This window comes from Cygnus atratus, chromosome Z (genome assembly GCF_013377495.2).
Source record: "Cygnus atratus isolate AKBS03 ecotype Queensland, Australia chromosome Z, CAtr_DNAZoo_HiC_assembly, whole genome shotgun sequence".
Lineage (NCBI taxonomy): Eukaryota > Metazoa > Chordata > Aves > Anseriformes > Anatidae > Cygnus > Cygnus atratus.
The window spans coordinates 53695769-53723688 of NC_066396.1; the positions used below are offsets into that span (position 1 = coordinate 53695769).

The following is a 27920-nucleotide window of genomic DNA, read 5'->3' on the forward strand; positions in this document are numbered from 1 at the left end:
CATTCGGAGAACTTCTTCCATTTTAACCAATGAGAAGATGTTATCCACTTCCCTCATGAACAGAAGTGCTGTTCATTTCCCATCAAAAAAGCCTCACAGATTTCACATTGAGTCTCCATGGACAACTGGAGTGTGCATGTGTACTTACCGTATCTGCACGGAAATACGGAAATGCCCATTCTTTTTAGTCTCATTAACCACTTCAGCAGAGGAATTTGGAATGGCTAGTAAACATAATTTATAGTTGCCGTACTCTACCAATAACTTCATTAAGCTTTAAAGATTGACACATTTAACATTCAATGAGAGATGTTTCTTAGAGAAGCTGGGAGAGCAGAAATAATAAGATGCTCACCTTGTTAGCCTAGGATTAGGTCCAAGCAGTATAAATTTAATTAGACTTTAAAGAGCTTATTTCAATGTTAGGAGATGCAGCTCTTCTCTGTTGCTGCTACCTCAATATAATTGTTTCTGTAAGTTTTCTGCTTATCAAGAGAAAGAATAGTGCTTTAAGATATTGTGAATACTCAGTTTTTGTTTGCATTTAGATTAAGAAGAAGAAAGTTGACCCAAAGCTTTTGTAGAGGTCATCTAATCTGTTTGGTTGAGAAGATCTGTCCTCCCACAGACTCACCTCCGACAGTATAAAGGAATACCTTCCTGATGACAGTCTCTCTTTGCAGTGCTACCTTATCCCTGGTTGTTCTGGAAGCAACGTCTTCTATTATGAAAATTTAGGAACTAGATCAGAGTTAAGACTGCTCCTCACATAGATCGCATCCTTGGACTAGTACCTGTTACAAAATCCTGGACATTCACAATGAGCATTAGTGAAGACGACGTGGAAAAGTTTCTTGATGGAAACCCTGATTTTGCCAAGCAGTACTTTGAGAAGAAACTGAAAACAGAGTCCTGGGATGACAATGAAAGTGAAATACTTTTTGAGTTGATCCAAGACATGCAAGAAAGCATCAACATGGAGAAAGTTGTTTTCAAGACCTTGAGAAGAATCAGGTCCCTTATTCATGCGGACCGCTGTAGTCTTTTCATGTACAGGCAGAGAAACGGCACACCTGAACTGGCAACAAGGCTTTTCAACATCCAAGAGGGAAGCACGCTGGAGGAATGCCTGGTCTCCCCAGACTGCGAGATAGTCTATCCGTTGGACATAGGCATTGTGGGCTACGTTGCACAAACCAAGAAAACCATGAATATCAAGGATGTCAGCGAGGTAGGTCTGGCATTTATTCATTCACTCTGTAGACAAAATGCTTGCATGCTTACTTGTTCTAAGGGGTCAAGCGATAGCAGGGAATCTTGGTGCTTGATCACACCTCTTGCCTTGTAATTGCTGTATAGTGGAAACCAAAGCACCAGTAGACAGCATGTAAGTTGCTTCCAATTTCACTTATGGAGCAAGGTGAAGCTAAGCACATTCAATTACACTGGACATTAATGCCCGCATACATGTGCTCTGTCACACCGTACCTATTTCATTAAAAATAAATAAATCACTCCTAGTACAGCAGAGAAGAGAGAGTGAGGTACAGTCAGATCTGCACTGAATGCACCTAGAATTTTCCACACACATTTATCTTCCTTCCATGAGTAACAGTCAGGGAAAAACCCTTTACAATGAGTCCATAAAGGGGTTTCCATCACTCGTGACATTTGGAAATGTTTGTTGTCTGATGCAGTTTGGGCCAAGGACCTTTAGAAGCATTTTTATCAACCAAAGGTGTGGACCTTGGAGCAGGTGAGTTAACTGCAACCTGTGTATGGCTGGTCTTCATCAGAGGCAGTAAGAGGTATACTTGGACTAAAAACCACTCTTTCAGTAGACACTTCACACTGCAATACCAGGAGGGATCCAAGGAATTTTCATGTTTTATTCTTATGCTTTCATGACAGTATTTACCCCTCATACTCATACTTGGAATCATGTAAATCTGAATGGCAGCAATTACAATCCGCTTGTTCTAATCATAGGTATAAAACTAAAATCCATGTGACCCAAATATGGCATTTGGGATTACTCAATCTATTGTTTGCTAGTTACAAAGAGACCATCTGTTTATCCATCCATTTGTTGCTCAGGATGAGCATATGCAAACGCTTCAGCAGTATCTTTGTTGCCCTCCATGGAACATGCTGAGATATTGATTTGGTTTTGCAACCACTCTTTTGCAAAATTTGCATCAGTGTATAACTTGAAATGTTTAAAGCTCACTCTTCAGACATTTCTCCAAGAATAAGGAAGGATTTCAGAGTGTCAGCCAAGTGCTGCACTCGAATTCTAGTTCTTTCAGGTGCCTCTATTCTTACATCAATTCTTCTTAAGGAAACACAGTTAAATGCTTGGTCTGCCCTAGTTGGCAGGGAAGGCCAACGGTGGGGGATATATGGGGAGAAGGGGCACTAGGGAGTGATTATTCTTTCAGGTGCAGCCTCCCTAGTGTGGTCTGAGGAGTTAAAGCTCTGGGCTTTTTCTCTTCAAATAAAAGGAATTGTAGCTGACAAGATGTTCAGCAGAACAGGGAGATGATCTTGGGTCAGCAAGGCCATCCCTGCACTCCCTGTCAGCAGGTGAGGAAGAGGATGTCAGTAAGGCACTGTGCGGGACGTTGGGCTATGTGCCTTCCCCACATTACACTTTCTGAGCTTCATTTTCTTTTGGCATGAGGAGGACAGTGACATTTGCATAAGCAACTACTGGTTGAGTTCCCTTTATGCTGCTCCTACAGCAAGACCTAGCGCTCTCCTGGTGGTTCGAATGGTGATTCCCTCAAGGACAGGACTCCCTGGGCAGCCAAACTGTGCTGGTGCTATCTGCACCTTGCAACCCCGACCAAGACGCTCCTGGGGCAGGAAGAGAGTGCCAGGAACCATGTGTCACTGGTGCCAGTTGTGTATCCCTGGGATAACCTGCCTTCCATCCCATGAACAAAGGCCCATCACCATCGCAGTTCATGCTACGGTCACTACCACATTTTTTTTCTCTGGTTTCTAATATCAGCCAAAAACCACCATCACATACAGTGGTGATAGGTCAGTTTCTCATGTCTGCTGCTGCATGAAGGAGAGGTGAAGTAACAGCTAGACATTGTGCATGTAAGACTAAGGATGATGATGCTCACACCAACAGGGGAGGGAATCCCCTGGAAAATATTTTTCAAGAGAACCAATGACTATATAGCTCCATGGTGTCTGCAAACCAGCAGCAGTTTCAGGGGCCAGGGTGAAGCAGAAGAAAATTGAGAGGGGGTAAGCGTTCGTCGTGACTGTACTAGAAAGCACTGGTTTAAAAACTGTGGCTATGCAGCACAGCATAGAAACTGCTATATGCACCTCACAGTGTCAATTCAGTGTTGGAGGAAAGGATGCAGGAGGTTCAATAAAGGATATAAATCACCTGAGGATGGTTAGTGGAGACTCCTCATGGCAAAGTCCAACACATTAGAGCTCTTGATCAGCAAGATCTTTGCAAAAAGCGAAAAAGTGCATGTGTTGCACTTACTAATAATCAAAAGCTACGGCCAGTTTCTCTTTGTACTAGCTTTATCACCTGCATGTTGCCCAATTTTCTTATTCATTTATCTTCTTCAATAACTGTTTGAACAAAGCTTTCTCTAGGCAGCTTCTCTAGGCTGTGCTTTGGTTTGGCTTTAAGACTACAGATGTTGTGTTAAGTGCTTAATTTGTAAATTCTCCTTTGAACAGTGTGCCCAGTTCAGTCCATTTGTTGATGAGCTCACCGACTACACTACAAAAAGCATCCTTGCAACACCGATCTTGAACGGCAAAGATCTAGTTGCTGTCATATTGGCTCTTAATAAGCTGAACGGCCCATACTTCACCAGCTCTGATGAAACAGTAAGTGGTCAGTAGCTCAGTTTCTATCAAGCAGTTGTCGCTTTTTCTATATAGCATGGATTCCTCCTCATAACACTAGGGATGTCTGCTTTACTGAAGCACCATGGGTGCAAATTTCCCTACAGGGGACTCACCCTGTAACAGATGAGGCTTATTAAGAGGATGCGTATCTCAGAAATCTTTCAGGGAAATTACTGTGGGATAAGCCTTATCTCACACTGGTGCAAAGCAAAGCATTTATCCAGGGGAATTACCATGACGTTGCTATAGTGGTGTTATGAAATCCAGTATACACGAGGCTGCTACTGCATTTGACTCAATCTCATTGTTTGCCTTTACAGCTTTTCCTGAAGTACCTGAATTTTGCATCCTTAAACTTGAAAATTTATCACTTGAGTTACCTTCACAATTGTGAGACTCGAAGAGGCCAGGTAAGACCAAAAAAGCAGATTGGGCTGTATCTCAAACTCAAACCCAGTTTTTCTGTTTTCAAAAACGAAGCTGATCTGCTTCAGAGATCTGTGCCTGAAGAGCAGAAAGAAGAAGGTGTCCACAGATGCTTTCAGATACTGCTCCTTCCTCAGAGTCCCTCATTAGTTTCTCTGCCTGCTGCGCTTGGCCAGACTTCAGGAGCTGAAGCACTGGTACCACCTTCAGCAGGACTGAGCTACAGAGGTTTTTTTGAGTTCAGTCTATGAAATATTCCTGATGCATTTAGCCACTTCATACATCAGCACTAAAAGATCTCCGAAAACAACTAAGAATGCAGTATTTTCTCCATGTCTGATTATTAAAAACAAAACAACAAAAACCAACCAACCAAACAAACGAAAAAAACACATTTTAGAATATCTTCTTGGTGACAGTAAAATGATTCTCACATGACTGTTCTCTTTGCCTCCTTTGGTAGAAATTAATATAAATGATGGACTTAGGGTATTTTGAAAGGAACCAATTCAGCCATGATTCTTTTCCATGATTTGCTTTGAGAAAGAACTCGTGAATTTTTTGGGATGGATGTGAATCCATGCAATCACTTTCTGCAGCAGACAAAGGGTTGTCATTGAGGAGGATGTGCAATTGAGACTACGCTTCATGGCAGTCATTTTCTCATCATCAGTCCATAGGAGGACGAATGTCTGTTTCAGCAAATGGATGCAGAACGAAAGTTTATTTCTGAAGCTTTTTTCAGCACCTACATTTAACAATTCATCATCTCATGTTCTTTGTCTAATTCTTTCAGCGATCCTAAAACTATGAATAATGGTCGGGTGATAGAGCCATCTAACAATGCTGAGTAATTAAAGTCAGGTAGAATTAGCTCAGGTTTATTCCTCTTGTGGGCTTAGCAGTAATGCAGTAGAGGTTGAGTAGAACTGGAGGAGGCAAGGAAGGCGCTAGAAGGCAAAGTGGAAATGCAAGACATGAAAGGTCTAATGCCTCCCGCAGGCTGTTCTGCTCTGGACTTGAACCCAGGAGTAACTAAATACAGATGAAGTACAGACAAAATGTTGAAATGTTTCAACAAAAATGACATTTTTGAAGATAGTCTAGGATTACAATATTGCAAGGTCTCGACCACAAAACCTCAGTCATACTGTAAGTAAAATGGCTTGTGCAAAGACAATTCAGGCTGCTGGTGCATATTCAATAAGAGTCTTATTAGAAGACCACATAACGTTTTGCTAGACTTCTTTTTATTGTTCCATGAACTGGCCTTTCTACAGGTGTTTCTTACAGTCCTTCTCACTGCATTTGTGGGTTTGAGCCTTTTTTGTTGCACACTTTAAAACAGCAAAAATAAGCCATTGCTAATTTTCCACTAACGATTTGCATGACAACAACACTATCCTATCTACGGGTTGCTGAGAGGCTGGTGGCATTTAGCATGTCAGGCTCTGAAGTGTGGTGGAGTTTTCCTATCTCATGGATTGGAAACAGAGACCAATGCAGGTCAGAGTTGTGAACAATATCTACTAGTCCCCAGTGAAGCAGTGACGCACGCTTTTCCTGCCTTTGGCCATGTAATAGCGCCTCATGTCCCAAGCACGGGTGCAGACAGCTTCAGGTAACAGCTGTCAGCGCTTTTGAAGTGCTGCCACTGCTGTCTCCTGGGCTTTGGTCTAGTAGAGCCTTGACAGGCATGCAGGCACTAGTTAAGCTAGGCATTTCCATTTCAGTGATGATGACGTTCTTCCTTAGGCCCACAAAGACCCTCCATTTTTTACCAGAAATATCTGCCTAATTCACTGCATAACCTCAATTTTTACAAATGAAATAGTAGTCTATTAGCAACAGCTTTCTTAAGGATACCTCCACACAGCACAGCATGGGGAAGTGGGTCATAGGCTGATGCACACACAAGACAGCTGTGCCAAGGATTAAAGGAAAGTGTTCATTCAGATATTGCCAACCTTCATTCCAGATATTGCAACCTTAGTGTTAGCTATGTTTGGATGCAAGATTTTACTTATTGATAAAAAAGAAGTAAGTAGGGCAGTCTATTTGTTTGGTACCACTACCGGTGCAAGATTTGACTTTAACATAGTGCTCCATGATGGCATGACCATTCCTCAGAGTGCATGCTTCCTTAGTAATTCCCAGTGAGAATAAGCAACGCTTTTACATTTTGCAGTACGTATTGCTATTGCACTTTTCAGGAAAAGTAGCATTAAAAAAAAAAAAAGTTTCCTTGTTAATACAAACACATTTAGGAAGTCCAGGTTTCAAGGGGAGGCTAGGCTTACATTTGTTTTTTATCCTTCAGGTGCTGTTGTGGTCAGCTAATAAGGTTTTTGAGGAACTGACAGATATTGAGAGGCAATTCCACAAGGCTTTCTACACAGTGAGAGCGTACCTCAACTGTGACAGGTACTCAGTAGGCCTCCTGGACATGACCAAGCAGAAGGTAAGTGTTCACCTATGAGTTGTATGTCTTTCTGCCTTGCTGCTATCCACTGATGCGTGATTTGTAGGGATAAGGTTTATTGGGGCAGCCATAGTCCAAGAGAGATTTAAGTCATTTCCTTCTCTGTTTTTAATTCCATTGTACAAATGAAAAGCCTGGGATAAGAAAAGAGAGGGAGAGCAAAGAGCTTGTCACTGGACTGCCTAAGGAGCTAGAGACTGGGAAGACAGAGGAGGGGCAAATATGTATGACCATTGAACAACAATCCTGGTCAAAGCCTGAAGCACATGCACAGCCTTACCAAGTCTGTGGATGCCAGAAATATAGTGAGATGCCTGTGGAGCACTGCAGCACCAAAACAGCCACCCTCTTATCCATATGCACATTATCATCCAGGCTTTTAGGTGAAATTTGGTTTCATGAAAATGCAAACTTATAAAAAGCTGAGTTACTTCTGCCACTCTGATTTGATCTGATTGCTTGCAAGCTGATTGACAAGCTTTATGTGGGGGTTACACAGAAATATTTTCATAGGAGCCCTGCTTTACACTATGGTCAGGCTAACTGAGGCTACCATTGACTTTGATCTCCAGCACATTGGCAGAGCCTTTATAGCACTTGGTCTTGTGAAAAGACATATTAAAAGATCATTAGTGTAGTAAAGACTCTTTGGTCAGCTTTATAATGCAGCCTAAGAAAAAGTGTTTTTTGACTTTAGCAAGGTAGCAAGTCAGCCTTGTAGCCACACTCTGGGAAATGAAGAACAGGGCAAATACTGAAACAGCTGCTTGCTCTGTGAGTACAGCTCTCACTGTTCACTGAATGAAGTGGAGTCGTGTGTATAATGCATTTTTCCACCCCTAAATATGCTTCTTTCATTTGAAACATAGGAATTTTTTGATCTGTGGCCAGTCCTGCTGGGAGAAGTTCCTCCCTACTCAGGACCTCGCACTCCGGATGGCAGAGTAAGTGATAATCAGATTTCTTGAAGTCTCTCTTGTCTGGCTGGATTGTCTCACCTCTTATTTTAACAGTGCTTTTCTTTTTACTTGTAGGAAATAGTCTTTTACAAAGTCATTGATTATATATTACATGGAAAAGAAGACATTAAAGTCATCCCGTAAGTGCCCAGCCTACTGTTACTGTTTGTGTGTGCTTGGTTCTGACAGGGTGCAGCTAAAACAAGGGTTATTTCTGATTTAAAGATCTTCCTAAGGAGATATGCAAAGAACCAACTGGAGACTGAGTAAGAAGCCAGATTGTAAGCTGGTGCTTTGTCTCACATTTTGTGGGACAGAGATTTCTTCCAGGGCAGTGGGATCCCGACTTGTAAGTTAGTCTCCAAGAATCACTGCAACATACAATTCTTTATGCCCAGGCATTAACTGATTTGACTACCTGCAGTTTTACTATTCTCCATGCCAGGTCAAGTCGTAACTCCTCCTTGGTGCCTACCCCATGTCAGTGGCTGAGTCCATGCATCTTGCCCTGGTGTTGAGGCACCTGCTGTCCCAGCCCTGCATGTCATCCCTCTGGTACCCTCCTGACCACTCATGGTCTCTCCTGTTCCCCCGCCTATCCTCCAGCTCCCTGGCTTCTTTCTTCTCTTCTGGTCATTCCACCTCAAGTTTGTCTCTGACCTTTCCTCCTCTCTCGACCCTACACTGAGACTCCCTCCTTCTGAAAACCACCCTCTGTTCTTGCCACTGAATTTTTCAGAGGAGCCTCAGGCACCATTTCCCCTTGGCTCTGAGAAGACATTCTTCACAAACCACTCTCTCCTCTGGTGGTTTAACTCCCCAAACTAATTCTGTATGACAAGTATTTCTCTCTGTTTTCCCCTCACTTAACAAAAGGTGAGAAGAGAAAAGCAGCTGACTGCACTTGCAGGAGCTGGTGAAAGAGCACCTCACTGATCAAGCTTCCTAGCCCATTATTATGTGCCCAACCAGCTCCTTTCCTCCTCATATATCTCCCTTCCACCTATAGATATACACCTGCTCTTCACCTCTTTAAATTCTTTCTTGCATCCCTCAGCACTCTCATTCTCTATCTTTTCCCACCAGCGTAGGATGTGGTTAAATGTCAAGTGACTGACAAATCTGACATAATGGAAATTTTGCCCAGTTCTGGTCACACCACTTTGCATTGGTGTAAATTGGATATCCACCTTCATGCTTCAAGAAAGGCCCCCATTACTTAGATACAGCAGTGGTCAGTCTGGCAGACTCTTTTAACCAGAAACTTTCTTTTACCTTTCTGTATGCCGTAGCTCTGAAATGTGAACCCCACTACTGAGAACAGTTTTTTTCTTAAGTCAAATATTCTGCAGACTAAGATATTGTATGTGCTAATCTGTACTGAATCCTTGAAGGAAAATATTTACTATGAAAATATTTACATGAAAAATTTATGCTAGCACACATAGGCAGGTTTGAAAGTAATAGGACTGCTTAGTAACTGAGAATGAAATGTGTATATGTGGATTGTGCAACCAGCTGAAAACATTTAATCTCTGAGATCATCATTGTCCTTCAATAAATTTGTATCCTTAATTCTCTTTTTCATTTTTCTTTCAATCAGAAATCCTACCCCAGATCATTGGGCACTAGTAACTGGACTGCCAACATATGTGGCTGAAAGTGGATTTGTAAGTACATAGTTTGGACTCCATTAATGTTTTCTGAATTGAAGCCTGACCAATACTGCTTTTCATCAGTTCAGATTTTTGTTTGATATTTAAACTTCTCACTGTTAAAATTATACTCTCTCTATATATATTATTTATGTATTTATTTATTTTTTCTTTAATCCCCTAGATTTGCAACATTATGAATGCTGCTGCAGATGAGATGTTTAACTTTCAGGTAATGTGCACACTTCAAACTCTATCAAGTATTCTACTTTTCTTACAGAAATGTAATTTACAGTCAATATTAGGCACACAAAAATGTCATTAGCCATAGGTCATTATGTAAAATGGGATTGCTGCTGTGTTTAGAAAACACATTAAGTACATGGTGTCTTTCTGCTTGCTATTGCTTCAAGGAAGGTCCTCTAGACGAATCAGGATGGACTATCAAAAATGTTCTCTCCATGCCAATAGTCAACAAAAAGGAAGAAATTGTTGGTGTTGTCACATTTTATAACAGAAAAGATGGGAAACCATTTGATGAACAGGACGAGACCCTTATGGAGGTATAGTTCCTTGCTATGGCTAGAAGTAGTTCGTATGGTTGAGAGAGATCACTTTTTCGCATTGCAGCCCTGCAAAAAGTCCCTCAGTGTTCTGCAGCTAAGTAAGTTTATTTGTTGCTTATACAGGTATTACACAGTAACCTGAAAGTTTTGAAAGCATCTAAATGAAATGATGGGTGTTTGAAAGTTTTGAAAACTCAGCTGTATTCAGATCATTTTGTTTTGTCATTCTTAGATTGACTGCCTAGCTGTGAGCAGCCATGATGTAGTAACAAGACCATTTTGACCTGTGATCAGATACAGCTGGGCAATTCCCTCCAAAAGTTACACCTGAGTAATCTGTGATAGAAAGTGTGGCCAGCTATTGAATCTACCAACAGCAGCTTTCATCAAAGTCCTTGTGGCTGAGAAATGTTTCTATGCTAGTTTCAGTCCTGTACAAACATCCAGCTCTTGGCATCTATTATCAACTAGAGCATTTCCTGAAATAGACTTTTACTATCAAACAAAATGACCAAGCAAAAAAATCAGTTGGAATTGGCCACTGAACAGCAAACAAGCTGAGTGCAAACACAGAGTGTGAGTAAATAGATGTGAAAGGTGATGAGACTGTCTTGCTCTCCCTTGATACAGAGGTTCCTGACCTGTTGTCATGGTTATGACACCAGCCTTTCCATAGGCATGGAGTACTATACTGAACGCCTGTAACAACACATAAGTAGCTTTCTGTATGCTGAACATGACAGGGGGTCCTCAAACCTTTGTCATATGGACACTCTTGAGACCTAGTCAGATCCATCAGCTGGGGCGCTGCTGTGCTGAAGAGTAAGCAGTGGTTGGGAGCAGAGGCATGATTGTGCATTGCTAGACTTGGAGACAGCATGGAGCTTATGTTGTTATAAAAATACATCATGTGGTGTGGAGAAGCTTTGGTTAGTTTACTGTTTCTCATTTTTCTTCTCTCCAAGTCCCTGACACAGTTTCTGGGCTGGTCCGTACTCAACACAGATACATATGATAAGATGAACAAGCTGGAGAACCGGAAAGACATTGCCCAGGATATGGTGCTCTACCATGTGAAGTGTGACAAGGATGAAATTCAGGAAATTCTGGTAATGTCTTGCAAAGCGCAGCACACCCATGAGCATACTGGCCTGGCATTTGCATACAGGCCTGGTCAGTGCCAAACAGCAGCTGTGTCTGTGGACACAGGTCTCCCATACCTCAGAAAAGCTTCCAGCCACCACAGTGATGGTGGCAGCAGTTACTGCACAATGGCAGAACAAGTCTTCGTTTTGGCTTAAGGCCAGTTGTGGTCTGCCTCAGCAGGCTGCGCTGAGTCCTTTCTATTTTCCTCAGAAAAGCCAGCCCTGGAGTTGAGCTCACCACCTCCAGGGTGTGAGCTTCCTTTGCTGTGTGACTGTGAGGTGGGCTGTGGGGGGGTGAAAGAGGAGCTAATTTATGTCCCAAAACCTCTTCGGTACAGAGGATGTGGGGTTACTGAATACAACTGAGACACTGGGAATTTTATAGGTGAATTTTTGCAAGTGGAGGAAAAACCAAGCCAAAATCAATGAAAGGTAGGACATTCCTACAAAGAAGAGCATGTTAAAACACTAGAAATAAAAGTGAGGTCTGGAAAGAAAACGTGATCTGCAAATGAGAGCTGCCTCCCATAGTAGGTTCACCCTAGATTGATCTAAAGCAGCACAGCACAAAGTCCTGTGGAATACAGTAATCAATGTAACATGTCCATGCTCTTTGCAGCCAACACGAGAAAAGCTGGGGAAGGAGCCAAATGAGTGTGAGGAGGAGGAGCTGGCAAGTATCCTGGTAAGGGCAATGTACTTCTCGAATTGGAAGTGATGCCAAACAAATACTGCCTGGGTGGGGGCAGGAAAGAGTTGCCAGTGCTGGCACGCCAGTACACAACAGCAGGGCACCCGGTGAAGGGTGAAGGTGAAGCACACCCCACCCTTCCTGTGCTGTGCGAGTGTGAGGGCATTATGGTCATGTAGCAGAGAATGCCTTCCCAGATCCCAGAAAGTGACTGCTCTGTGACTCTTTATCTCAGGAGGTTCAATGTCCATCTGGGAGCACGTCAGCGGCCTTGACATATCATACATTTTGTTCACTAGGGCAAATAAGGAACCTTAAGACTTCTCCCGTAAGACCTGACAACTTTGGAGTCTCCATCCTAATCAAATCAAAAAGAAGAGTGCTTAGCAGAAAGCAAGCAGTATTTCTCACGATTGACCAAAAATGCTTTACCTCTTCCCCCACTAATAGGGTTATCATGACAATCTGCATTTAATTCTAAAACGGAAGGTTCCAAGCACAATCAGACTGATAATTTTTTATTTAGAAAAAAACACTTCCAGGTGTTTCTAGATACAGCATAAATGTCACAGCAACAAACCCTTCCACCTCTTTTGCAGAAAGAAGAACTCCCAGGGCCCACCAAGTTCGAAATCTATGAGTTCAGGTTCTCTGATTTCGACTGCACCGAGCTGGAGCTGGTGAAGTGTGGCATTCAGATGTACTATGAGCTTGGCGTGGTGAAGAAGTTCCAGATCCCGCAGGAGGTAGGAGCTGGCAGTGCACAGGGACTCCCATCTTGTCCCGTGCCCACAGGCACGGGTCGGCCAGCAGCTCAGAAATCAGGCAGAGGTCTGGGTTGCTGTGGGCTTGCAGGCAGAGGGACTGGCATCCCGAGTCCCCAGGCTCTGCTGAGAGCAAGGAACCCACTCTCAAACCTGTGGTGGCCAATATGGGTTTGGAGCTTGAAGCCAGCTGCTTCTGTTCTGGACTATATGAACTTCTGCTACAGGTATGGGCTTGCTGTCAGGTCTATACAGATGAGGACTGCACCATGCAAACACTTTCTTACCCCAGTATAGAAACTTATTCAACCCCAAAGACCCCGATTTGCAAATTCAAGGCTGTTTGCAGCCATCCGTGCCCCTGTCAGGCTCTGAAAATTGGTGTTTAGGCAGTGCTGCGTCTCTCCGAGGGATTTTTCAGAGCCTCACGTGAGGCTTACCTCCATCTAGTGGGTTCTGCGGGTAACTGCGCGCAGATTTTTCAGCCGGACATCCCTCACCCTGGAAAGGCAGGCTGGAAAGTAGGAGGGAAAGGAAGGGCTGGGCATGGGAATTACTTAGCACAAGCAAATGCAAGAAGCATTCACTATATCTACTCTGGAATAACTAGATTCTGATGCAGGTGTGAAAAACAGCTATTCTTTGCTGTTCCTTTGAGCAGCTGAGATTTTAAAAAATGAATAATCATCCATGATTTATTCCCTCGCCAATGAAGAAAAACTCTGTAGCTACAAGAACTTGTCCACATAAAGAAGTTGAATGCAGAAAGAAAGAAAAAACAACACTTTATTATTTAATACCCTATGTTGTAATAGGTGATATAATATATTCCATCTCTCTAGACCTAAAGAGCCATCTCTTTTCAAGCAACATAAGTATTAGTAAGTCAGAATATATGGAAAGGACAAGTCTTACTAATGAAAACATAAAGAAACACAGAAGTTGAATAAATTCACAAACTCTAGGAGGAAATCTTTGTTCCTCCAGCCATCGCTGTTTCTCATTCCCCCCACAGACATCCCAGTGATTTTAATTTTCTTAAGAAAGGAGAAAGATATAGGAAAGCAGAGAGCTATATTTTGGTCACCTCCACTTCAGTGCACTTTAGTGCACTTTAGTCCACTTTAGACCTTGCAATGACAACATTGCCAGGGAAGCCTGACAACATTACAGTTTCTGATTCCTTCCTGGAGCCATCTCTGAAGAGCAGCTCTGATCTTCATCCATGACTTCCATACGTGGTCTTTATCACAAGGGCAACAGCTACCAGCTCCAACCACAAGTCAGCTGGCATGACAAAAACTAACACCCTCTCTCCCAATTCGCAGGTTCTGGTGAGGTTTGTGTACTCTGTCAGCAAAGGCTACCGGAAGATAACGTATCACAACTGGCGCCATGGCTTCAACGTTGCACAGACCATGTTCACGCTCCTAATGGTAAGGTAACACCACCCGAATTAATTCTGCAGCACAGCTTTTTCTGCAGTAGGTCTGATGTTTTGCCCTGGAGACATGCAGGGCTCCCTTTGAATCTTGTTGTAGGATACGTTTGTCACTCCTAGCACATTTCCTACCAAATGAGGCCTCCATTCACCTTAAGTGATGAGTCCATGAATTACCACCCAAGGTGGGGCCATACCCACTGAATGGAGCACTTCACTTACCGTGGGCACAGACAAGTGTGGCATTGAAAAGCCTCCAGGTTACCCCTTCTGCAGGGGAAGAAGGGAACCCTTCTGCAGGAAGGAAGGACTGCAGGACTCCCCTTCTTCCAACAGTTTCTAACAGTAACAGGTGGGCTGACATTAGCTTGGATGAGGACAACCTCACCTCCTCCATATGAAGGCAGGACAGCATGGGTGTAAGTCTTTGGCTAGCATGAGTGTGGCAAGTGCCATTTCTCATGGGCTGTCAGGGTGACAGGAGCCCCATGAAGGAAAACGGCATTGGACGTGTGCCCCACACCAGCAAAGGCTTGGCCCCGTGTCGCAGTACAGAGGGCATGCCCTGCACACCTGGTGGCAGAATTACACCTACCACTCCCAGCCCACCCTCTGAGCAGCTCAGCTTTCTGGCCCACTGGCCAGAAGGACACAGAGTGCCTTGTGTCCAGTGAGAGGAGAGGTGTGGCTGTCAGGGAGCAAGTGTCGTGAGGGCATAAGGCTGCTGGAGCAGGGGGTAGCCAACATAGCATGTGGGCATCAAGCACATATGCATGACACATGTGCGTCCTTGAGCCTGAAACATTTTGTTTCCAGCTGCTTCCCCACGTTAACCTAAGTGTACCATGTATTGTATCTAGCTTCACAAATATTTTCAGTTCTCCTGGACTGTTTCAATGTGGAGATCCCCGGCACAGAGCAGTCACAGCCCAGTACCTTTTCCTGTAAGAGATACTAACAGAGGGCATGCAAATTCTCACCCTCCAGACTGGCAAACTGAAGCGTTACTACACAGACCTAGAAGCCCTTGCAATGGTAACTGCTGCTCTGTGCCACGATATCGACCACAGAGGAACCAACAACCTTTACCAGATGAAGTAAGCATTCTCCTGCCACTTCCAACCATTTCCTGCTGCTTTTGCATAAGTGGGGTCAGGCTGCAATCACAGCAAACTCCAGCACAGCTCTGTTTTACGCAGGTTAAGAACCTTCCTTTGCAAGTAACCTCTCTTTTCACCTTGCTGTGGCACTTGGGCTTACGCCTCAGCCAGTGGGGAAGCCAACGTTTTGCAGTGCTCACTGGGGCTTGCTTTACGTCCTAGCAGTCTGGCCTTTGCTGTTTGGTTAAAGCAACACTCTACATTGCTGTTAAAGGGGGGACCAAGTGCAGTGCAGACATTTAGTAGCCTGAGTATCACAGGACACTCAGGATGCTACTGGGAGCATTCTGGACATGCAAAGCCTGCTTTGTACTGGAAGGTGTCTATGCAGAAAGCACCACGCACCAAGCACTGCCCTCGTCTGGAGAAACCTAGCACCTGTGAGGATGTGAGGGCTGCTTTGGGTAGGTAGTTACCAGCTTCACAAAAAGAGCCACATGATTTCACTGACCAGTCAGGCCTCTGTTGCTGGCTTAAGGCAGTGTCAGGGCATAGGTTTATTGAGTGATGGCTGTACTATCTAACTGATTTCTGGAGCCTTGGGAAAACATAAGTGAAGCTGGCTGGTACTTCGGATATGAGAGTGTCCGGCTCTTTGGCTAGGGAAGTGTCCAAGGGCTGCTGGTTTTCCTGTTGCTTTTACTAGAGGTAAACATATACTTCTTCAGAAGCTTAACAACAAGCTTGCAATACTGACTAATAAAAGTACTGTTATGAGCATTTTAGGTGACATTCACAGGTGAAAGGATATTTTATGCAGTGTCCAAATAGCTATAAGCAGAGTCACTGTCTGTTACCAGTTAGACTGAAGTTGTTAGCTATTAAAAATATTACTCTTAAGCCCTTCATAAAATGAGTTGAACTTGTGTGTGTGACAAATTTCAACTGGGACACTTTTTAACTAAGTGCTATACTAACATTTTCGATTTTTCTCTTTACGCAACCAGATCTCAAAATCCATTAGCTAAACTTCATGGATCTTCAATTTTAGAGAGGCATCACTTGGAATTTGGAAAGTTTTTGCTCTCTGAAGAGGTTTGTAATGAACTGTAATGTAAGATTCTGAATAATTTACTTGCCACAAAGTATTTTAGCAACATACACCATGGCCATCAGCTGCTATGACTCTTGCCCAGAGACTTAGCATAGGAGATTTCTCTGGTTTGGGTTTCTGAGAACCTGCAGCCACCTCACTCCCTTCTACCCCCAAGTGATTTCTGCTCACCAGAGACCAAAACCCTTAGGCTTCCTACATGCGTGGTTTGGTTTCTTCAGAAGCCATGTCGTTAGCCCTGTAGGAAAGTGTTAAACACAGGGTTCTCCTCCTGTAGCCCCTGTGATAGGACCAAGGCTGACACACATCCCCATCTAACTTTCAGGCAAATTCCCACTGGGGTGAGCAGACATGGTTTAGGCACAAAGTGTGTATCAAGCTACAGACACAAACCCTGCTCAGTGAGCACAGGGGGGAGTTCACCAACAGATGGTGAACTGGGCTCACAGCCCTTGCACCTTAGGGGGAGCAAGCTGCAACACTTAGAAAATAAATTTTAAAAAGCACATTTCAGAGAGGGAAATGCCCACTAGCTCACAACAACATGGAGCTTGGATTCTGCAGCTTCCCTTGCTTGTTTTTCAGTCACTGAACATATGCCAGAACCTCAACCGGAGACAACATGAGCACATGATTCACCTGATGGACATTGCCATTATAGCAACAGATCTGGCACTGTACTTCAAGTAAGTCGGTCACGTACGCTGTGGGTGAAGGACAGGAAGCAGCTGGTGCTGTACAAACACAAAACGTGATGCTTTGCTGTGAGAGGCCCTCCGTGTGGCAATCCTCTACACAGATGCTTCCTCCAGAAGGCTCCTTTTAATGCTGATATAAGAGGTGGGGGGAAGAATTCAGATTGTTCAGAAGAATTTTGAGCTTTTATTCATTAGATCATGTATGTGACTTTTAGCCTTCTATTTCCAACAAGACTGTGCTGTATGACCCCCTAACTGAAAAAGAGTTGCTTTTTTTTTTTTTTTTTTTTTTTTACCTAGCACTTCAGCACTAAAAATACTTATTAATGGTCAATGGCATGGCCTGGGCTTCATTAACTTCTCTGTGAAAGCAGCACAACTCAAATACTAAGTGGTCTATTATAGGTGAATATGCAGTTCATAGTCTATTTCACATCCAAAAGTCAGAAATATCCAACACCACAGAGCTGCATGCACTGACTTCCTAGGGCATAAGGCTGTAAGTCAGCAACATATGACATCCTCAGTAGCAAGGAGCTTTCAAAACGTGTTTTCAAATACAGGGCCAAGACCAGAGACTGCTTCTATGTTTTACGCTGAAGAATCATTACACAAAATATAAATAGTCCAAAAAAAGTAGAGTATGAAGAAGAGCCTAAGACCCAGTCCTCTTACTTTGAAGGCTGGGTGTTTATATGGGAGCAGACACCACTACTTCCCTACCAGATGGGAACAAGCTCATCTTTGCCATCATTGAGTCACAGTTTATAAAGGAAGATTTGATTTAGATCAGATTCCGGGCAAAACAGTATGGACAGAGCACATCGTCAAGTCTCGTTATGGATCTGGCCTAATTGTCTTATTTGCTGGCATTAAACCAGATTTTTTTTCATGATTTCACACCTCTCAAAATGTGAGTGTGTTGTATATAAACCACTCCCCAGAATTTGCTACACATATCTAGGTATATAAATAATATTAACAAGGTCAGACAGCATTTATAGAGACAGGTAGTCCTACAAATACTCCAACATCTGGGCCAGCTCTATGTTTCTGCCATTTCCTTAACATTCAGGCAAAAGCCTTCCTGTGTTGTCAGTAAAGCCAATAACATTTCTCAGCTTGCATAACCTGCAGTAGCACATACTTTCAAACAATGGGCTCAAGTCTCACCACGACACTTACTTTTTCTTTAAGCCATTTGCAATGGTTTCCCTTACATAAAACAAGCAAGTGATGGTGCTTGGTTTTGTTGGGGGCTTCCTTGAGGACCTAACTGCCAGGACAACAACCACTAGAAACCCAGCCATCTGTTTTTAACACAGTTGCTTCTTTTTCTTTCTTTTTTTTTTCCCCAAAGGAAAAGGACAATGTTCCAGAAGATCGTTGATGAGTCTAAGACATACGATAACATGAATGCCTGGACTGAATACCTGTCTCTGGAGACGACAAAGAAAGAGGTTGTCATGTGAGTAAATTATCTCTTGAGAGATTAATGGTGTGGTTGTGTCCTTCTTCCTGGGCTTACCAGTGGGAACTCCAAAACATGTCTATGCCCACAGTATATCCAGTTTTAAAAAGGATTCTTCTGCTTCAACAGCAATGGTCCCTAGCTAATATATTCCCCTGTTTTCAATTTCTAATGTGAGCTGAGCAGGAAAAAAACAACAAAAAACTCTGGAATTGTGCAGTTACTGCATTTCTGTGCTTCTCTTAGCATGAGAGTAGCATGTGATATTTTATTGTCCACTCAAATCTGATCTTTTGGAGAAGCAAGGAAAACACACAAACAAAAACAAACCAAACAAAAACAAACCAACCAAACAAACAAACAGGGAAGAAAGCTTGAAGTTTTTCTTTCCTGACTGGATGGAAAATCCTGACTGGATGTGGGACATCCCTTCTGGTCATATACCCATTAACAAGATGCAGGATCTGTCTCAGACCACAACGTATGCCACAAGCGGGAGCAGTCTACAATGGTGGAGCAAAGGGAAACCAATCTGTGATTTGCTCTTCCTAATAGCAACGAGAATTGCACCATGCTGTTGTTGTAACCAGCAAATGCTCTGCAGTACAAGTTGCACTGGTGATGGAGCTCACCCATAACCTCAACTGTGACCTGCACTGTTATACCTCAATGAGGGACTGAAATGGGTTTCAAGTTCAGCTCAGCAGTGACCAAAGTGATGAACTTCCTAGTGTCAGAAGCAAGCAGTTCCCTAGCACAAATCCATTTGTATCAAGCGAGCAATCCTTAATGTGTGTCCCAGTCCAAGTTTGCTACAGCAACCCATCTCCTGTATCTACCCCATCAGCACAGAGCTGGGACATTACACGGTATTGGGTGGGGCATGAGCATCCTAAGCCTGCAAGAGGCAGGGTGAGGGCTCCAGAGAAGAAACTAATTTCTCTTCTGTTTTTAGGGCCATGATGATGACTGCTTGTGATTTGTCAGCCATCACTAAACCTTGGGAAGTCCAGAGTAAGGTCAGGCGCTTGATATACTGTCAGATTTCTCTAGCTTATACTTGAAAGTAATGCAAATTTCTAAGCTGCCTGAAAACTGAGTCAAAGTTTCCTACTAAAACTACTGAAAAGACTTCAGAATAATGATGGTTTTGATGGATAAATCATTCTTTAAGACTGAAGCTGTGAATTCTGTAGGAATTTGTGTTCACCAAAGGGAAAATAATAATAATAACAAAAAAACAATAATTTAATTTCTTGGGCTAATATTGTCGTGCATGTCACGACATTTTTTTAAATTTATTTATTTTATTTTTTTAAGCAATACCTGCTGGCTGGTCTGTTGTTCGATTTCCTTTAGGACTTCCTTTCTGAACTGTACTTGCTCAGTTGCTAAGTAACAAACATTAAAATTTAAAGAAGGATAAAAAAAAATAAAGTCACCTTCATGTTCAGCATGGGAAAGGGGCAGCTGAGGAAGTCGTAACAGGAAAACACAGCTCTGACTGTGAAGCAAATCCTTGCAGGGGACACATTAGAAACATTTCTTAATAGGTGAACAGAAGACAAGCTCCAATAATAAGTTGGCATTGGGCTGTCACTACACAGGTGCAGACCTGTTGCCACTGCTGCCATTTGCAGCGGAAAGGTTGGGGCTGGATGTGAAGAGATGGAGGGGCTGGAAGTGATATTTGCTTCATAAAGGAGTCCTAAGTCCTAACTAGAAAGCCAAAATCAGTGCTAACTTTTCTTTTTCTCTCCTTGGCAATGTAGGTAGCTCTCCTGGTAGCAGCTGAGTTCTGGGAGCAAGGGGACTTAGAAATAAGCGTCCTTCAGCAACAGCCCATTGTAAGTATCCCGTGAGAGCCAAACGGCTCAGATCAGAAAGTAGGTCTCAGCAGAGACCTTCTGCAAGCAGTGATGCTCTCAGGGTGCTGTGATTCTTCCTAAAACTACCAGGCTGCCCAAAATTCATCAGAAAATTGGCCATTCAGATCGAAAAGACCCTTTGTGACAGGGCCTCTTGTCCAGCTCTCCATTTAGTTAGAATGGGTCCCAGGGGCTGTGAAACAGCAAGGAGTGACTGTCCCACTGGAGGTTTTGCACTGGTCCTGTACAAGAAAAAGGAAAACAAAATACATACAACTTAGAGGAAAGCAGACTTTACATTAAAGACAGAAACTAAAAAGAAAAAAAAAAACTTTTAGAGTCCAGAAATTACTTTTGATAAAAGGAAGTAATATAGAGCAGTGTTTCTAAATTATTTTTTTGCTGCTATAATAATAAATTTTAAAATTTAGCAGTGAAAAAATCAAGAGTTAATCCGTGACATTGCATCCACCTGCATGTTTTTGATTTTCTTTAATCATAGAAACATAGAATATCCCATGCTGGAAGGGACCCAGTAGATTTAAGTCTTAAGATTTACATAGACTCTAATATAGCCCCCCTACCCACAGATGCGCTAAAAATGATACAATAAATTATATGACCTTATGAGAACATAATTTCGTGTTCAGGTATGTTTTAGAGAATAAGAAAACTCTTCAGCATTTTGTAACACAATCCTTCTCTCGAGTATCTGTTTAAAAGGAGCAAGGAAAATACTCTGTCCCCCTCCCCATGGTGTACACTGAAAGAGTTGTCTAAAATTTCTGCTGAAACAGCATAGGAAATGAGCGACTTGATCCCTCTGAGAAGCAAGATGAGGGTTGTGGTGGAGAGCCTTTATGGCCAGCAGAGCAGAGCAGCCAGGCTGACACAAAAAGACAGCTTTGGGGGAAAAAAAGAGAGGAATGTTTTTCAATGCGGTGCTGTCATAAATCATGGCATGTTTGTGTCCTCCCACAGCCCATGATGGACAGGAGGAAAGCCGCTGAGCTTCCAAAGCTTCAAGTGGGTTTCATCGACTTTGTGTGCACGTTTGTCTATAAGGTAAGCATGCCTGTGCACACCCCATCCTTCTCAGTAGAGAGGTTCAAGTCCCAGCTTCCAGGTCAGCCATGGTGCAGCAGCAACAGACTGAATTGTGCTGATGTTTCTGTTTTGGTCAGGAATTCTCACGTTTCCATGAGGAAATTCAGCCTATGCTCGACGGGCTGCTGAACAATAGGAATGAATGGAAGACCCGTGCTGATGAGTATGATGCAAAAATGAAAGCTCTGGAGGAAGAGAAGAAAAAAGAGGAAGAGAAGATGGCTGCACAAAAAGGTCAGAAAAAAAACCTGATTGTTTCATTCCTAACTCAAAATATGCTTATGCGATACTCTCCTGGATCTGCAGCAAGGTTTGTAGCCACGGCAAAGTCAGATGCCCAGAACAGTTTCCTCAATCCTGACCAACTAGCAAGGTTTAAAAAAGAACTCCAAAATACACCTTGTCTTCAGGCCTGACACCATGACTGGGTGTCAGAAACGGCATCAGCTCGAAAGCCCAGGGGCTTGTGCCTGAGAAACAAGCGGTATTACATGCAGCACAAGCTCCCATGCAGCTGGGGCTAGCAAGAAGTCCTGGGCAGTGTCCATAGGTCCCTGAAAAGAGCAGGGACACATCCCTTTGTACACAAGGGCTGTCCAGTCCCATAGGTTGTGAAGCAGGAGGAATAAAAAAAACAAACCTAACACACTCTTAGGTAGCAATTTCAAATCGCGAAAGTAAGTGATCTGGAAAATTTTAGAAGAGTTATTTCCTAACTAAGGAATCATTTTTTAAGTGAGAAAGGTTTCTGTTAACTCTAAAGCAAAGTAGCTTTGCATGTACAATTACTTTGCATAGCAGATATCTCTAGATATGGGTACGTTAGATATTACACTGATCAGTGGATAACTTACAAATCCCCAAAACTCCTGTGGTGACTGAGAAGAGATTATACGACACTTATGACTGTACTTCTAATTCTTTGTTTCTTTTTATATGGCAGATGGAATAACCTGTAACGGAGGAACAGCTCCAGCTTCAAAAACCTGCAGTATACTTTAGACCTATTTCCAATGCAATATGCAACACCCAAAATGAGAATGCCCATGCTTTTAAAAAAAAAAATTATCATGGCTTACAAATACGTTCCTGATTGGACTGTTTTGCTACTTTAATTAGGCTTACGACCAACCAGGGAAGGGCTAGATCTCGTTTGCCTTAATTGCATCTCTTCCTGATGGTGAGGAGCCCGTTCTGTCCTGTCCCTCTCTCCATTTAATGTACCCGATGTTGTCAGATGGCATGTGGCAAGTCAGAGCAATGTTTGGCCCAATAAGCCAGGTTGTATGACTGCAGAAAAAACATTTCTCCAGCACTGAAACATTTCAAACCCCAAAGATAACAGGGCCTGCTGAATTCATATCCTGCTCTGTACAACCCTACATGATTGATGTTCAGAGTAGACAAATTGAGGAACAGCTGAATTTACCATATCTAAGTCCACATCTTTGCAGATATCAAAAAGAAATCTATATGTAGGGATAACGTATGAAAACCTTTGAGCTGTTCTGAAAAGTTGCATTTCCGCGTAAATCTGAGGGACCCTCACAGTGACAATAATTCTGCATTCACTTCAGGACTTTAGGTAGGGTGCTGCTCTAAAGCCCGGAGCCATGCGTGCAAGATCGGGTAGCTGCAGAATCCGGTAGCTGCTATCTTCTCCAGCAGGAGCCATCCACACTGTGTGCTAACCGAGGCTTTGGCCCGTGACACGTGATTGTAAGAAGACAGCGTTCCGATTACTCATTGCAGCTCCAGTTACAATTACCCAAGCAACCTGAATCGTGGCATCTAACTTCATTCTGTTTTACCTTGTAATGCCAATGTTATTTAATGCAGTCCTTTTCTGATCGGTCCCAGCCCTCCTTCCTTTTCTCCTTCTGCTCTGAGATGTCTGGCTTTCTCATTCCCCGCCAAACTTCAAAGGACTGATGACTTCCACTCTTTTATTTCAGATAAAAGTTAGTTTTCAAGTTTATTAATGCAGCCATATTAGAACATTCAATTGCACTCTTACAGAGGCATCCTTCTGTGATCCTCCTGCCCTTCCTCCCTCTCTCTCTTTCTCTCTCTTTCTCTCTCTCAGTGCATGGTGTATCAGCCATGTAACAAGAGTTCAATTTGTGGGGATTTTATTCATCTTCTATTACTCCTGCTACCTTCAGTGCTTTTACCCTTCAGTAACTTATTTGCATTACAGAAGTACTGTAAGTAAAAGGAAAACTATAGCCATAGTGGTATCTGGTGCTCGTTTATCCAGGTCCCAGTGTACTAAGCAAGATATAATCCTCTATTGCTAGGCAGCCGTTACGTGAGCAGCAAGTTGTCCTTCAGGAAAATGCAGAAACCCGTCCACTTGCATGAAAGCTAAATATGAAGCTAGTAATTGCTTCACATTGTGTGTCTCAGCTTCATTAGTGACCATGTAGGATGCTTCCATAGCAGCACTTCCAGGATACGAAGCCAAACAAGTCATTGCTTTCAGCCAGCGAAACGCCATGGGTTTATCTTAGTGTGGCACGGCAAGAAGTGGGTTTTTAAGATCACCTCCAGCCACTGTACAGTGAAATGCCTGTTGCTGAGAAAAGCTCTCTGTGACTTCAAACATTTTCCTGGAAATAAAGAGCTAACTTCCCGTCCCGTGTGCTGGATGCTGCTGGTGTGGTGGGTGCTGTGGGTGGGTTTCTCGTGCTCAGGGGTGCGGGACCAGCACACGCAGCAGTGGCTGTGCTGGCAGGACCTGGGCTGGGAGGTGAAATTGCTGAGTGGGGAGGGCTGCGTCCCCTCCTGCTGCCCCCCTTCCACTCGTAGCACATTGGACGTCCCATGCAGAGCACACACGGCTCTGCTGCCCAAAGTCATTTCGTTGGACTGTCTCTGCACGTCTGTGCTGGCTCCCCAAGCCTTCTGCCTCCTGGGTGTTGTAGCCTTTCCCTCGGGCATGCCCCACCACCTGCTGTAGGGCTCCACGTTTTCTCACCAGCAGAAAAACAATTGGATTGGGTTCCTCCAACCCGTGTCCCAGCTGGCCCCTGGCTGACAGCCCCTCGTGCTGCTGTGGGAAGCCATGTGCAGCAACCAGCGGCAGCAAGAGAAACGGCAAGCCAAGGCCTTTCCCTCCCCTTTTGCCTTCCCCATCTCCCGTTTCCGATAGGGTGCGGTTTCTGGCTAACTGTTTTCCCAGCAGCTGAATCTCAGGGGGCCGCAGAGGTGGGCAGAGGTGGCATCCCTGCAGCAGTCACACACAGATTCCCGTCCTTCGCCCCTGGTACTGTGGGATGGGAGGGGACGGGCCCCTGCTCCTGCCTGCCTGGTGGCTCCTGCAGGGTGGGTGCTGGTGGCACGAAGAGGGACCGTCACCCACCCTGTGCCCACCTGTATGCACCGCCACAGCGGGCTCAGCAGGCTCCATAACACACAAGGACATGCAGGCTTTTCTGTCTTAAATTTCTTTATTTCAAACTACTAAAAATTACTATTAGTAAAGCATGTATATATTACAAGTAGCGATAAATTACCCCAAGTAAAGCGGGTGTATACTTATATTCAATTACTTATATGTATCCCTAAATATATATATTATTTCTAAATGATAGCATTATAGCACTCATCAGATTGCTCCCCGAAGTGGTGCAAATCGGTGCTAGACAGATTCTCACTGAGAAGATGGCCCATGCCACAGAGCCTGGAGCCAGCCAGCCACCCCCAGCTTTGGTCCAGCCCATCCAGGTCTCACATACAGAAGTACATGGTGGGGAGCTCTCAGAGAGAAGCTACATTTTGGATAGAAAGTGAGTCATTTTTGTATCATTAGAGAAATAAGGGGATGTAGGATACCACCATCTGGGCAGCCAACAGATGCTGCTAACTTCTATTTTTTGCCTGGCATACCCAATAGGTGGTGCTGTTTTTTATTTTCTCAGGCCACTTTCGACTTTCTCACACTGTTCTTTCTGTATTTCCAGCTACAGCAGTCAATAGCTGTTCCCATTTCCTACATTTTCAAGCTATTTTCCACTTCCCAGGTAAGTTTGCTGTACGAATTAAAGTTGTGTTTTTGCAGTGGAAAATTCCACTAACCTTGCACATTCAAAAGTGATTGCACAGTCGTAACAGCGGGATGTATGTTGAGCAGATAAGGGGACAGTGGAAGGTGTCACTGTCCCAAAATAAGGAGGATGGCTAGGAAAAACAAGACAGGCAGTTGCAGAATGAGCAAGAACAAGAAGCTACGAAATCGTGGACCCCTCCAGTTCCAAAAACAAAAGGAGAAATTAAAAGTTGGTCAAATAAAACTGTACATACAGGGCATAGTAATAAGTGTCGGGTAGGATGTGAACTTGTAGTACTCAGACAGTGAGGAAACGGGAGGGATCAAGCATTGGGTAACAGGGAATACAGGGCTATGATACACTTTCTGCTGTGTGCTTCTGCTTGCAGGACGCCCGCCATTGCAATCCTGAATAAAAATGCTACCTCACTGAGATCCTCCCCTGAGCCTGTGTTACTGGCTGCAGATTGTTTCTCACATTCGCCATCGTAGTTTCTTGTTTTCGCGCTTAGTGAGAGTGTCTCGGATGTGCCAGGCTCTCAGGGACGCAGCTGCACTTCGAGGATGCCAGCTGTGCTTCTCATGGCTGCTCCTGGCTCCGAGGCTAGCAGACATCTTCCCACCACATCCAGGTTGCTTTTGGGGCTGCTCCCATCGGCTGCAAGGGCCCAGGAGTGGCAGCTGGTGAGCAGAAACCCTTCCCTCCGGTGCAAGGGGAAGGAATGGGTCTCCCTCCCTCCCTGCAGGACAGCCTGTCCCTCCCTCCTGGTGCCTCACACATGCTGGGTGTTTGAGGGGAACTTTCCCATATTATGCAGGCAGGGCTGTGGAACCCATTTTTTTGCAGAATGGTAGTCACCACGTAGTCACTTTTCAAAAGGCTAGGACTGCTGTCCTTTCTGGTCAGCAATCCTTCACTAACAGGCGTTTCTCCATCTCGTGGCACTGCCACAACCACACCGCTTGCAATTTGCTTCCCACTCAAGGTGTGAGACAGGCGAGGTAACCAACTGCCCTGTTGAGTGCTGTAATCTAGTCCTGCTTTTGGAATATCCGCCTAGAGCCCGAGGGGGGAGTTTCAACTTTGAATCAGCTCTCAGCTCCAGTGGGAGAGCAGGATGGGACACTGCAAGACGTATTATAATGTTCAGAAGTGCTATTACTAGAGCTGTTTAGTATTGGCTTATTTAAAAAAAATTATCCCAGCATAAAATGTTTTACAAGAGGTTTGCTTGCCTGGCCCTGCAGCCAGGTTTTGAGGATTCCATTGGCATGGTGGCATTTCCACCTCCACCACATTCCGCCTCAAGGCAGCTCGAGCTGCAGAAATCCCGTGTGGTTCCTCCATCACATCCTCTATGCGCAGAGCTCCCACCCTGCTGCACGGTACAGGCTGGGACCTGGCTACGTTGTACTGTGTTTACTCACCAGGACGGACAGGCTCAGCTCTACGGGGGGCTACCAAGCTGACCCCAAAGTGGACAGAAACAGCACTGGCCCAAACATTGCAGTGGAAGACAAGGGATATGAGGATGGAAACTTCTCCCTCTCCTGCACCCTCCGCACTTAACCAGGCATGCGGTAGGAACCTGAGAGGCCACCAAAGTGAGAACACGTGAAGGTTGGGATGGTTAGTGTTCCGGAGAGAAGCAGGCCACCACGGCTGTTCCACAAACCAGGTCCAGTCCCAGCAACCCCCAGCTAAAAGCAATGCTGACCTCCATGGCCAGTCCTTACTGGAACAATGCAAGTATTTCAGCTTAAATACCACTGTAATCACATTCTGTTTAAGCACAGAGTTACAGCTGAATCCCCAGTGTTGCATTTTGGTGTTCTTTTCGGTAACCTTTATTTTACGTAATCACTACTTGACTGCTTAAAGCTTAGCATCACAAACATGTCTGAGCACCAGTGCTTTAAAAATAAAAATAAATAAATAAACAAACACCGAGAGTCTTCCAGCAATTCGCATCTTAGAGCTCCTGAAAATAAGCCTTTTGAAAGGATGTTGGCTTTTGGGTAGGGAAAACATCCTGTTATCTTGTGAGGTACCTGCAGAGTTCAAACATTTTAAAAACCTATTAATAAGTCAGCACTAATTCCTCAGATTTCCAAAAGGCTCAACAAATTAGTGAAATTTGACAGCAACTGTGCAATACAGGAATTGCACAATTATCCACATTGGTAACAAAGCTGAAAAAAGATCACAGCAACACTCCGGCCTATCCGATTAATACAAATTACAGGCAGCAAGTACAATGCCAGCCTTTTCCACAGGCTCAAACATATTTTAAATTCAATTGATGTCCTGATCACAAACATTCCCTATGTGCAATAGGTGTGGAGACCAGCTGTGATGCCAGAGGAATACAAGGGAGTGTTCTGTCAGCAGCAGCAATGGTCAACTTGTGATCAACGTCTCCTTCGACATTGTGCAAGTACTTCTGTTGCTTTTCAGTGCAATTCAGTCAAAAAATACTAACCGAAG

The 27920-nt window shown here is 43.9% G+C and overlaps 1 protein-coding gene across 1 annotated transcript; it reads left to right on the forward strand.

The window, feature by feature from the left end:
• Window positions 1–820: 820 nt before the first annotated feature.
• On the forward strand, window positions 821–22383 carry PDE6B (phosphodiesterase 6B). The gene is made up of 22 exons (XM_035564226.1): window positions 821–1231; window positions 3721–3873; window positions 4215–4304; window positions 6641–6781; window positions 7672–7746; window positions 7837–7901; window positions 9365–9431; window positions 9601–9648; window positions 9830–9979; window positions 10948–11091; window positions 11747–11812; window positions 12418–12564; window positions 13911–14018; window positions 15011–15120; window positions 16131–16218; window positions 16823–16923; window positions 18296–18403; window positions 19362–19425; window positions 20179–20253; window positions 21256–21339; window positions 21459–21615; window positions 22325–22383. The coding sequence occupies exons 1-22, from the start codon at window positions 821–823 to the stop codon at window positions 22381–22383; spliced, it is 2511 nt and encodes an 836-aa protein (XP_035420119.1).
• The last annotated feature ends 5537 nt before the right edge of the window (window positions 22384–27920 follow it).

Coding starts and splice junctions, on each gene's coding strand:
- PDE6B (XM_035564226.1), top strand. CDS start 821: ATGAGCATTAGTGAAGACGACGTGGAAAAGTTTCTTGATGGAAACCCT. Junction 6,782..7,671: donor TGGACATGACCAAGCAGAAG/GTAAGTGTTCAC, acceptor TTTGAAACATAG/GAATTTTTTGATCTGTGGCC. Junction 11,092..11,746: donor ATGAAATTCAGGAAATTCTG/GTAATGTCTTGC, acceptor TGCTCTTTGCAG/CCAACACGAGAAAAGCTGGG.